This window comes from Anarhichas minor, unplaced genomic scaffold (assembly GCF_050575085.1).
Source record: "Anarhichas minor isolate MPS153535 unplaced genomic scaffold, ASM5057508v1 ptg000037l, whole genome shotgun sequence".
Taxonomy (NCBI): Eukaryota; Metazoa; Chordata; class Actinopteri; order Perciformes; family Anarhichadidae; genus Anarhichas; species Anarhichas minor.
In genome coordinates, this window is record NW_027466483.1 from 3,625,001 (window position 1) to 3,637,268 (window position 12,268).

A 12,268-nucleotide genomic window follows, 5' to 3' on the forward strand; every position below is an offset into this window, starting at 1 on the left:
AAAGATAATTTTATTGAGTGCAATTAAAGCAATAAAATGTTGATTTTTCTAAAAATGTAGTTCTTCAGTCGTATTTTCTCTTGTGTATATTTACTGTTTAGTATTTTGTTAATTGATACTCGATTCATTGATGGAATGATCAGTAAAATACTTGATTACTTAAATAATCGATAGCTGCAGCCCACATGCAAACTCTACACAGAAAGACCCCCGTAGTCCCTCTATCAAAATGACACTGAGCAGTTGAAGATAGTGGACTAGAAGCTGAACTGTAGTTGTGTTGGGATGTCTTACCAGTGGTATGTCCTGAGCTTTCTCAATGCGAACTATCTTCACAGTCTCTCCTCCCCACTGGGTCAGTGTCTCTCCTTCGGAGGGCAGCGGCTCAGGCTGCATCTCCGTCTCCGCTACGCTGTCATGGGCCAGGAGCAATGACTGCCACACACACACACACACACACACCTCAGCGATATGACTGGAGCAATGACTGTCACTACACGGTTCTTTTGTGTCTTTGCTAATAAATGCTTTCATGTCTCTACCTGGATGTGTGTGTCTGACAGCAGGCTGTGGAGCTCCAGGCCCTCTTTGTTCTGACTTGACTGGATGAGACTGCTAGTCTGGAAACCGTGGCGACATAAAACATCGTTGGCATCATCACAAGTATATTATATTAGCGTAATATCAACATAGCAGGCGCAGCCGTTTATGAACATAACACAGTGATTATTTGTGTCATTATGCTGTACTGCAATGGAACAAAATCCCTTCAAGATAATTATGGGTTCATCTAAAGATGGGCTCAGATTATGAAGAATTGACATTGTTCAGGAATTGAACAGTCTGGGCCACCACCAAAACGTAGAACTAAATTTGGATCAAATCTGGTAGTTAACATCATGGAGAGACAAGGAAGAAGAGAGGAGCTGTGAAATGACAACCACAAGGAGACAACATGTTGGAATAACAACGCATTTGATGGAACAAAGGCTTGTTTAAAATGTGGCAGGAACCATCTATGCTCTAGATAGATAGATAGATAGATATAATAAGCCACATTCATCAAGTTTTTACTTCAATTTGTTCTTGAGAAAGGTCCTTAGAAAAGTCTAATTCAAGATGTGTTCTTGAAATGCAGAAATGCTCTTACAATGATGAATCCCCTTATCCCGGTAAAGTGAAAGCACAGTTGATCCTAATTAGCGGTTAAACATCCTGCCAGTCCTCATGAAAGGACACGAGACTGCAGGGCCGTGTGCACACAAAGAAATTTTAAAGAAAAAGGTGAGAGAATTAAGTCAAGAATGGCAAAACGAAAGTCTAAAGAGGGGTGGAGCAACGTAAAAAAAACTGTTTCAATTGGACATTATTCTTAAGAGCTGTTGGTGAATGAGGCGCATTGTCTTTAGAGGATATTTGTAAAAATAGAGAAAAAAAATCAGTGAATTTTGTCCCCTATTTCAAAAATGGGTAAGAATGTAAAAATAGTTTACTATTTATTTTGAGTGCCTGAATTCCCCTGCCCACCGTGCCAGTTTATATTTTCTTATCATTTCTTTTCCACTTCGTTATCAGTGACAATGGAACATGTTTCTGGAAGTAATGTGAAAGCTGAAAGCGGGGCAGGGGCGAAGATGCCAACATGGAGCAGAAATAATGTGCAGCTCTTTATTGAGATTCCAATGAAATGAGCCATGAATAGCTCCGACAGCTCGCCGACTCAACTCTGTGGCAGAGAAAAGAGCTGATGCACTGATCCAACTAGCATCCCGGATGTCCCCTTCACTTGAACTGGTTGTCTTCAACCCTGTGTCACCTGGTAGTCACCCATAAGAAGATCTCACTTCACAGAGTTAAAAACATTTCAGTCAGTCCAACAGCTTTGGCTCTCTGCTTCTGATGAATCAACTCAAGTTTGAGCTAAAACTGACCATGGCAGCATTCATTATAAACGGGCTGTTGTTTTAAAATGTGATTGCAACATAAAAGAGTTGGCTGACAAGAATGTGTGTGTGATACTCTAATTGATACTGAACAGAGCTGCACTGTCTCCAACCTTGTTATTACAGTATACACTCGCTGACCTGGACTGTGTGTGTGTGTGTGTGTGTGTGTTAGTTTCTGTCGGTTGAACATGATGCGACATGAATTGAAAATGGTGAATGAAGTAAGCTGCGATGTACCTCCATGGCCAGCTGAAGTGCCTGGTGTGTGTGTGGGTATGGAGGAGAGGGTCGGTGCATGCTGGTGGCCACAGCATTATGGATCTTCAGTGCTGACTGGAAGTCAGACTAAAGGAGAACAAAAAAAACACAGTAAGTATCTGCACATCACCATGCCTGTATTTGCATTGCTTAAAAGTGGAACGACAGTGCAATGAAATTATAATACTTTTGTTACTGTATATGACTGAGTTTCAGTTTATAAACTATTCATGAAAGTTTTTGATTTGCTGTTTTCAAAACTTGTCTTGATAACTCGAGGGCTGACAGACCGGGCCACGGGGACGTCGCTGTGCATCTGTGGCCCTGGACTAAAGTCAGGAGGGCACACACAGACGGCTCTTCTCATTTTACGTCTCATCCATCATTCCAATTCACAAATATTTTCACAACAACATGGTATGAAGTGCGGCGAGCGAGAGTTGTGTGACAATGGTGGGCGAGCGCGGATTTGTTTCACGCATGTATCACAAGAACGGCTTGTATATCAGCAAGTTATTAGTAATAAATCTTCAAAGCTTTGAACTATTCTGTACAGCCCTCGTCAATACATTCCAAAGGCATGTGTACAGTAGTCTGCGCACCCCTGGGACAATATAACACATGCACGAGGAATTGGTTTTCATCTTTAGTAACGCAAAAGGACTCTACTGATAGGGATTTCTCAGTCGGTAACGCTGTTACAGTAACAAGTTACTTTTGGATGGCAGTAACGTAAAAACGGCGGTGTATGACGAGAGGGCCAAAACGGACAGGAAAAAAACTCTGTTATCAGATTTAGCCGGCTTAGTGTGGACATGATTTAAGTCAAACCAAACTTGAAATAGCAGCTTTGTGTTCATTGGTGTCATATTTGTACAGTTAATAAAGCCTAAAGGACAACTCTACCAAGCAACAGCAACACTGCTAGAACTATACTGTTCTAGCAGTGTGTGCCTAATAATCAATCATATACTGGTGGATCATTAATATTTGTTTGACTAGTCACCAATAGACAGGAACCAAAACTAGGTCCCTTCACTTTTCCTATTTCCTAAAAAAAGATTCCTGGAAATGTCCCTGCAGCCACAAAGAGCCATTCAGAGCTTTCTGATGCATCCCGGGAGAGACACTGAATTATTTGTTACCGTTGGGCAGAAAAAATATCCAACTTAAGAAATATTTAATACTGGCACAAAAGAGAGCCCATCCGTAGCTTCAGTTACAAAACGATTTGAATTGTCTATCTGTAGCCTGCAGCCTCCCCCCCTCCCCATCCAGAATCATTCATTCCAACTGTACAAATCTTGTTGGGCCCTGTTGTCATGGATGCTCCAGCTCAGACGGTGGTGACCGCACCGCTCCGTCTTTGTAAATCCCTTCTACGTCAGAGGCCGGAATTACTTATTGACTCAGAGCCCTCTCCATCCAACTGCCTTCATATTACCTTGTTTAGTAGTGCAAGAACCAGCTCGACGTCATTCTGACTCTGCTGGTCGGACAGGCAGCCCCGGACCTGCTTCAGTGACAGCAGCAACTCCTCCAACTCTGCAAGAAAACATACACAAACTCACATTAATAACCGTTGACTTTTACACAGCAGCCTACACAAGAGAAAAGACGTAATCGGCTCGAAATTACAGATTCACTTTAGACAGCCTGCTTGTCCTGGCTTCAGACCAATGTGTGTGTGAGAGAGGCTGCATCTCATTTCTAAGAGAAGACGTCCCATCTTGTGTTCCTGTTTGTGTGCCGGTGTGTCAACATTACCACCCGTAACAAAGATTTAATTAAGTCGCCCTCAAGAGCCTCTCATGTCCTTCTCTCCCTCCCAGAGGAATTTTCCTCCCTAACGGCAGACAAGTCTTCTTTACATTCCTTTCCCTCCCAGAGAGAGAACCACCCTCCACTCCTTTTTCTTCATCCCTTCATATTTTCAAGGTTTTAACACCCTTATCACCTCTACCTCTTTATTATGTCCTTTCACTCTGAGAGCTTCATTAATTACATCAATGATCTGTAATTCTACTGTCCTTTGTGTGTGTGTGTGTGTGTGTGTGTGTTCACCCAGCAGTGCGTGTGTGTGCTGGCTGCCGAGCGGCAGCTGCTGCGATGTGTGCGAGTCTTGCAGGAATGTGGGGTTGTCGATGCCGATGTGGGGATGCTGGGAGAGCTTCCTGAGTCTGAGCGAGGCATTTAGGTCCAGCTGCCGACCCTCCTCCTCTCTGCGACGACGCAGATCCTCCTGACACACGTACGGACACATAAATGCATCATGGATAGAAATGGGGTTTTTAAAAGGCGTTCACTTCTCAGTTGAAGTCTTGTACCATCCAGCCTCTCTGCTTTGATGCACTCACAGTTTACAACATGATGCTCAAATGCTAATTCTTACATGGAATAATCTACCGATCTAAAACCAATATTAATTGGTTATCAAACTTGTATGTATAACAAAAGTGCCCAATAACAAAATGACCTCATTTGTCATATGTGGTGGTTTAATGATTTGTCAAGTATCCATATCTTCTGCAATCCATCTTTGAGCCTGGTATTAAGTAAAATAACTAGTGCTGGGCAAGTTAACGCGTTAATTTCGCGTTAACGCATTCATTAATTAACGCCGACAATTATTTTATCGCACGTTAACTTATTTTTTAAATTTATCATATTATTTTTATTTTTTTTAAATTGAAAGACAAGAGACAATACATATACACAACAACAAGAGGATGACAAGAACAGTGGGATAAAAGCCAGCATACATCCTATAGTCAGTAATTTTAGTGCACCTATATGCTGAAATTCACGGTAAACGCATTCAAACGGCACAGATCGGGAGTGAGCGAAGGACTTTGAAAGTTAGCGGAAAGATTAACGTGAGACAACATCCGGTTTCTTCAGACGAACATCCGGTTTTCAGAATAAGATGCCAACAAAGTGTGAATTATATTCACATTAAGTATAAAACATGCTACCTGCATCTCGTGAACCAAATGTTATTGCCCTTTTGTTCATATAGCAGTACTTTTAAAATAAAAGTGCGCAATACACTACTTTTGAATTCATTATTGAACTAACGATGCGATTAATCGCAAAAAATCCATGCGATTAAATATTTTAATCGTTGCCCAGCACTAAAAAGAACACTTCACTGTATAATTTTTTATGAAATGAAATTGGCTGAGTGAAAGGTTGTTTTGCACATTATATAATCGAGGTGATGGCCAGCTGAAACCTGGGAGGACCTTAAAACAACCAACCAATATTTGTTCAGAATCTATTAGAAACAAGGGAGCTCTTTGCTAATGCTTGGTGAGCCACATCTAAAACTATGTTGACCAAAGTACTATAGAAAATAATCACAATTCAAATTGCACACACAATATTCTTCTCAAATCTTTTAACACAACATTGTTGTTTGCCGAGATGTTCACAGTGTGGGACTAGGTGATAACATTGAATTTCGCAATAAATTTTGACAGTGTGGCTTCTACTGCCGATGTTACCGGTAGTATCGTTAAAGTTCGATTGATATATCGCTTCTCTCTTTTCTGCATTTTAGATTCATACTCTTGGATTGAATCTTGTATTTGTGATGGACAGTTCACAAATCAACCGTCATTTCTGTACTGGACATGTACATCTTTGTTTGAGAAGCCTTTGGAAATGATGGGAGGGAACGCATGCACATATACATATACATACATATACATACATACATACATACATACATACATAATGAGAGTCTTCTCCTCACACAGCGTTGCCAACAGCGGCGTGAAAAATACATCAAAACGTGCGGCCTGATCGGGAATAGTGTGCAACCTATTTTCTGGAAAATCTGAGCATTTTGATAGCTAGCACAGTTTTCATGAAGTCACAGATTAAGTTTCAGGAAAATGTTGGGTCTGTTTCAGATTTTATAATGGGTGTGTATTGCACGGCTCGTTAAGAGCTAGAGTGAGAGCATAACTGTCAGAGTGGAGCGGAGCTTGAAAATCTTCTGTGATTTTTCCAAACAAATTGCTCCAGCTCCCACAATTTTTACTCTTTATACACCATTTTTGGCCAAAAAGCTTGGAAATGTTGTGCTGTCGCACACAGATGTCTGTGGAATCCAACGGACTTATACATTTGGCTCAAAGAGCCGCAGAGCGACATGAACTCCAACCAACTGCTCCATTAGACTCAATGTTAAACCTGACCACTCATTTCTCAAAGAAAGCAGACGGTACCCGTTTTGTATATTGCTCTGGAGCTCAAATTTTTAACACCACAAACATTAAAAACACATTACTGCGTTTGCCAGAGTCTTATCTTTCTCACGGTATCCATATTTTGGCACTCAGACTCCTGCTAATTTGTTAAAAGGAGTTAGGGGGTTTGTTCAAAATCACTGTTTACTGTAATGTTTCTTAATCAGTCTGCCTCTAACACCAGGTGCGTCCTCACCATGGCAACCAGTTACACACATGCACGCAGGCTCTCTCTCTCTCTACACACACGACTTGGAGATATTCAGTCAAAGGCATTGTTAGACCTCCTGTCTGTCTGTCTCTACACACATACACACACATCCACACATGATATTCAAGGAAAGATCATTAGACCTCCTGTCTGTCTCTCTCCCCCACTCACTCAGTCCATATAACTGTCTGTCTGCCTGTCTCTCTCCCACTCACTCAGTCCATCTAACCTTGTGCCACAAAGCCACACTGAATAACTTGGCTGAGACACCATCTCTCTGGTCACAAAGAATGAGGCCCCAGCTATGCGTTCACTGTTTCGTCTGACGGCAGCATCAATGTTTGCTGATGTAAACATGCTTTTATGAATGAACATATAGCTGAAACATTCATAGTAACGAAGCAGTGAAGGTTGGCAGTGTCTTTTTTTTCATGTGTGCAGAAGATGACGTCCACCGTGATTCATTTAGTATGAATGGTATTTCAAAGAAATGGGCGTTCTGAAAGAACAGAGGAGCTATAATGTTTTGATATGTAGGATCCAGCTTTACCCATACAAGGGACCAAAAGTCAGATTATATATGACTCTACTGCTGCTATTTACACTGATCAGTTTTTCTAAACCAGTGTGTTGTGAGTCTCCCAACTTTACAGAAGTGTGACACTAAGTTGTTCTTTCTCTTTGCCATGTTTACAGGTGTGCCCCTATTGGTCTACCGCACAGAACGGTAGTCAAGGTGAGGCTCATTTTTAATTGTATAAACATTTGGGGTAGTTAATTTTCTTACAATTCATCATATCTTATAAGTGTATCATGTGTTTTATTTCTAAATTCCTGAACTGCAAATCAAGTAAATCAAGCAAAGTATTTCATTGTGAGATTTAGGGCATTGAAAGTTTAAAATAGCATACTGAAGTAAGTACAAGGCAACTTAGAGTTGTACTTAAGTACATCACCTGAGTAAAGTTACTTCCACCACTGCTGTCAGCTCTAGTGAAGTCAGCCAGTGCAAAGACTGCCCTGTAGTGACTGACATACTGTAGCACACTTTTATTCATACTCTATTTGTTTGTTCCCATTCCAGGTTTTCACAGCACATCAATTCAATCATCCATGGTTGTTTTTCAAAGCACATTATACATAAATACAACTTGCATGTTTGTTGCAGCTTTAATGTAAAATGTTTAAGTGCGCGTGCATACCTGGTGCTGTCGTATCCTCTCCAGCTGTGCAGACCTTCGGACCGGCAGCGTTCGACTCCCCAGCTCTCCCGGACAGTCGACGGCCATCTCCCGATGCTGCTGTCCTCCCCTCGGCTCTTCGTCTCCTCCTCCTCCTCCTCCTCCTCCTCCTCCTCCCGCCTCAGCGACATGGCCGTTCAGATGGGAGGTCGTCATCCCTTGGATTGGGCGTGTGTGGATTGCAGGGATGTTACGGTATGTGTATCTAGATATCAGGTGGGTCTAGGAGGGCAGCTCAGTAAACAGGGCGGCCATGACACCTTCACCATGTGGAAAAAGCAGAAAAGTGTGTCATTAATCTAGTTGGGGACATTCTGCGTCCCAACATTCCTCAAACATGGATTAGAAGACAGCTGCATAATATGAGGTTTCCTTATATCCATTAAGAAGTGGCCGTTACACATCAGACCAAGGTCTCGTGAAGCATCAGGTATCCATTGACCTGTGATGTAAACAGACTGGTATGACTGATCCAACACAGAAGGAATGAGTGTTTAAACAAACCACACGACTTACCGGTGGACTGACTGAGCCACTAATTACGTAACTAGTTAACAGCTGTATCAACACAAGCGGGGGAGGTTACAGGCCTAAACAAGATGACAGTTTAGCCTGATTATCTAAACTGCTTTATTTGGACGTAAAACTTTTTAGTGTTGTCGTGGCGTTCCCAGATCTCAACGCTCCACTTGATGAGTGTAATGTAAAAATAGGAATAATACAAAATGACACAAAGTTGGTGGAAACAGCTGAAAGAAGGTCTTTCTGTAGCTGACATTTGGACTCGTCATAGTAGGAAAAACGTGAACGATCAAGTGCCCGACAGCCATGACAGTGAGCCAGCATACACAATGGAATTCAGCCATTCATTTTTTTTTTTTTTCACCTGCGCTTTTTCTACTGCGACATGTCAGCAAGGCAGATTATAGCCCCAAAAAATGTAACCTGTAATCAACAATCAAAGGTCCAATTTCGAGAAATTTTGTTAGTTAACAGTAAAAAAAAAAAAAAAAAAAAAAAAAAGACAATCTGCTTCATCAGTGTTAGTGTGGGTTAGATCAGATTTGACTGGAAACAACCACACAGGAAGTATGTATGTATCACTTTTTTTCCTTTTTTTTTTCAAACATTTTAAACCTGTGAGGAGAGCAAATAGAAAAACAGAAATACACTACGTTTCTCATGGGAAATAACATGCATTACTTTGTTGGAAAGCTTTGTATTCATGTGACCCCGGCACTTATTATGAGGGGATACAGTTGAGTTTCAGGGCTTATAAATCCAACAACATTACTTTTTTAAATTATCAATTAATCTGTTGATTCTTTTTTTCTCCCAATTTGCTCCACCCACACAGGTGATTTCACTAATTTTTTGCAAATTACACTTATTCAAGATGGCTAAAACCATAAGAAAAGAATGTTGTGATAAACCACAATCACCCTTTAAACTGCCACCAAACTTGTGGACTGCCTGCCAGTTCATGACAGCTATAATGTCTTACTGATTTTCTGAGCGTCCCCACTGGTTTAGGTGCTGGTTGATAAACTGACTGGATGAGACTAGGGACTGCTCCATCACAACAGGACATGGTGCTAAATGAGCAAGTGGTTCACAGGCTGACAGTAACAGATTCATTGGTACACTGACTAACAGACTAGTTCAACACCACCATTTATGACTAAGTCACTTTCTCTCCATCTTGGTTAGTCTACCACGCTTTCTCTAGTAGCTCAGAGACAACCACGTCATAACAACCCTCCCCCACTCTCCACCCATAACCATGGCAACGGCTTTCTCAGCAGCCGGGTGGTCCCCCCGCCACACACACGGGAGGGAAGAGTAGATGGATGAGAAACTAGAGGGAGAGACAGGAGAGGGTAAGTGAGGTAAAAATAAACAGGTGAGACAGATGGATGCCTTATCTTTCACTGCCACAATAACAGCATGTTGATATGTTATCTCTTACAAGCAGGACCCCCCCCCCCCCCACACACACACACCCACACCAAAGGTCCCATGATGAAGCAGTGAGGAATGCCAGGCAGCCTTGGGAACAAAATTCCACTGATGGGGGAAGGGAGTGTGTGTGTACCATCAAAACACTACTCATTCTCAGTGTGTTCGCACTGACCACGGGGAAGCCTTGAAATGTAACACCAATCAGCATCATCAGCGTCACCTGACCCATTATGTTTCGGCTGTCCCAGTGAGAGTTAACAGTTGTTGGACATGTGGTGAACTCCACATGAAGTCAGCATTATCGTACAGTGTACTAGAGCAGGGATTCCCAAAGTGTGGTCCAGGGGTGCGCGAGCTGCCTCTAGGGGGTGCGCGAGAGGAAAAATGTAATGGTGGTCTAATGGTGTAATAATTATTATTAAATATAATTTTAAAAAAATGTAAGTGGGATTTTTCACAAAATAAAAACATGAATTATAAAAATTCCCTTTGTAAGTTTTCAATTTAAAATTAAAAACTTACAATTTAATAAATAAATGCACTTCAGCTCCTGCTTGCCAGTCTTTTACGTACACACTAGCTAGCCTAGCTTGTGCAGCTAACCTCAGCTAACAGCTAACTTCATTCATTCAGCAACGTTCATGCAAATATGCTAAATTGGCTGAAATCTGGGAAACTGTCAGGTGGGACATCTGAAGCTATCAGTCATAAAAGAGGAGAGGGACAGAGAGAGAGAGTGAGGAATCAGAGGCGAGAGAAACGGAGAGGTGCTTTGGGGAGAGACCGGGAGAATAAATCGAACGGGAGTCAGAGAAAGATGAGACAGAGACCGAAAAGGAGGAAGGGATAGTACAGACAAATCGGGAGCACATAGGCCCATCGCGGAGTCAAGGTGAAAGAAGAGGGAATGAGAGTGAGCATCAGACTGGAAAAAAAAAGAGGAAATATGATGAAAATGATCTGGTCTGGGCTTCACTTGGATTGGCAATGCAGACTGCCCAAAGCCACAGTGCGTGGTGTGCAGTGAGGTTCTGGCTAACAGCTGTCTGAAGCCCTCTTACTTACGTCGCCACTTGAACACCAAGCATGCCAGTGCAAGTCAAAAGCCCCTTACAGTTTTTATATCGAAATTGGAGGAGTTACAAAACAGCCCAAAACAACTGCAGTCTCATTCATGTGTTGGGTCTACAAAAAACGCACTTTTGACATTTTCGTCCATTCCATTTTAAGCATGCATCAACCGTGACAAATATCAGTATAAACAACAAGCTTGCGCACATCCTGCTTTTCCAGCACCAAAGAGTTTCTCTGCCTCAGGTCCAGCAGACAAATATGTCTATCCCACCAGGAGACATGAAATCACTGAACAATCCTCCGGAAATCCATGTTGGACTCGTTTTACCTTTGTATTTACGCTGGAATATAGGCCTTATAATACAAATGAGACTTAGTTCAGTCCATCTCCAATTTCCAACCCAAAATGATTTTTAATTTAAAATAATGAAAACAAAAACATGCAATACATTATTACATTTTGGATTGTCCAAATCCAAAATTACTAGATATTAAAGTCTGTGCCCTAAAATGCTCTCCACTGTTCTCCGTCTTAAAATTAAAAGTTTATGTAGGAGGTCAAAAGAGAAATATTCCCCAACTTCTCCAAAACAGGTTTGACCAAGCAAAACTTTAAATGCAGCCACTTGACTGAGGAGCAGGTGACTGGAAGCCAAGAAAACTTGCAACGTCATCCTCCGCATTCCACCACAATGACATAGAACATTCTGTTACGCTGCTTATGCACATTACAATACCACTACCCTTATTCCTACTAAAACCAAAGTTTAAAACACTCATATCGAGTCACACCGATTACACTATATATTTGTAAATTGTGTGTATGAGTGACATCACAACCTTAAACATACTAATATTTCAAAATGAAGAGAACTATTTGTCGGTGCCTGTTACACCTGTACTCGGTCCTGAGAGGCCCAGCCCAGTCCCAACATCTTCGGTAAGTTAACCGCTCCACCACCTGTCCTCTGTAACATGCCTAACCCAGACCCAACAGCTTTGGCAGACATAAAAATGTGGGTGCACCCGAGTGCTGGACGGTATGACCAAAAATGTGTATCACGGTATTTTTTAAGATTCTGGCGGTTTCACAGTATTTTTTTTTTTCTCTTGACTGTTTTTATATAGGTTTATAGTGGCTTACTCTACTGTCAGGAGTACATAGAATATAAAAATATGTTAATGTCATCATGTATAAAGGCTTTGCTTACCATGTCCTTGCATAGCTGGATCGTTATTGCGTTCGTAATGTCGCTACACCGCTTGCTTTTCTTGTCATATGCAATGCTCTGTTCTTTAATATAACGTTACTGTAGAGAC

At 41.6% G+C, this 12,268-nt stretch overlaps 1 protein-coding gene across 2 annotated transcripts in view; it reads right to left on the bottom strand.

Moving 5' to 3' along the window:
• Positions 1 to 12,268, bottom strand: part of pals1a (protein associated with LIN7 1, MAGUK p55 family member a) — a 32,713-nt gene that overhangs the window by 11,827 nt on the left and 8,618 nt on the right. For both annotated transcript variants that reach the window (XM_076106952.1, XM_076106953.1), the window contains exons 2-7: positions 7,874 to 8,172; positions 4,269 to 4,446; positions 3,649 to 3,749; positions 2,184 to 2,291; positions 543 to 620; positions 295 to 435 (exon numbers count right to left, since the gene is read on the bottom strand). In XM_076106952.1, the coding sequence (XP_075963067.1) occupies positions 295 to 435; positions 543 to 620; positions 2,184 to 2,291; positions 3,649 to 3,749; positions 4,269 to 4,446; positions 7,874 to 8,068 (801 nt within the window). In that variant the 5' untranslated portion in view covers positions 8,069 to 8,172. The remainder of the gene's footprint in view (positions 1 to 294; positions 436 to 542; positions 621 to 2,183; positions 2,292 to 3,648; positions 3,750 to 4,268; positions 4,447 to 7,873; positions 8,173 to 12,268) is intronic.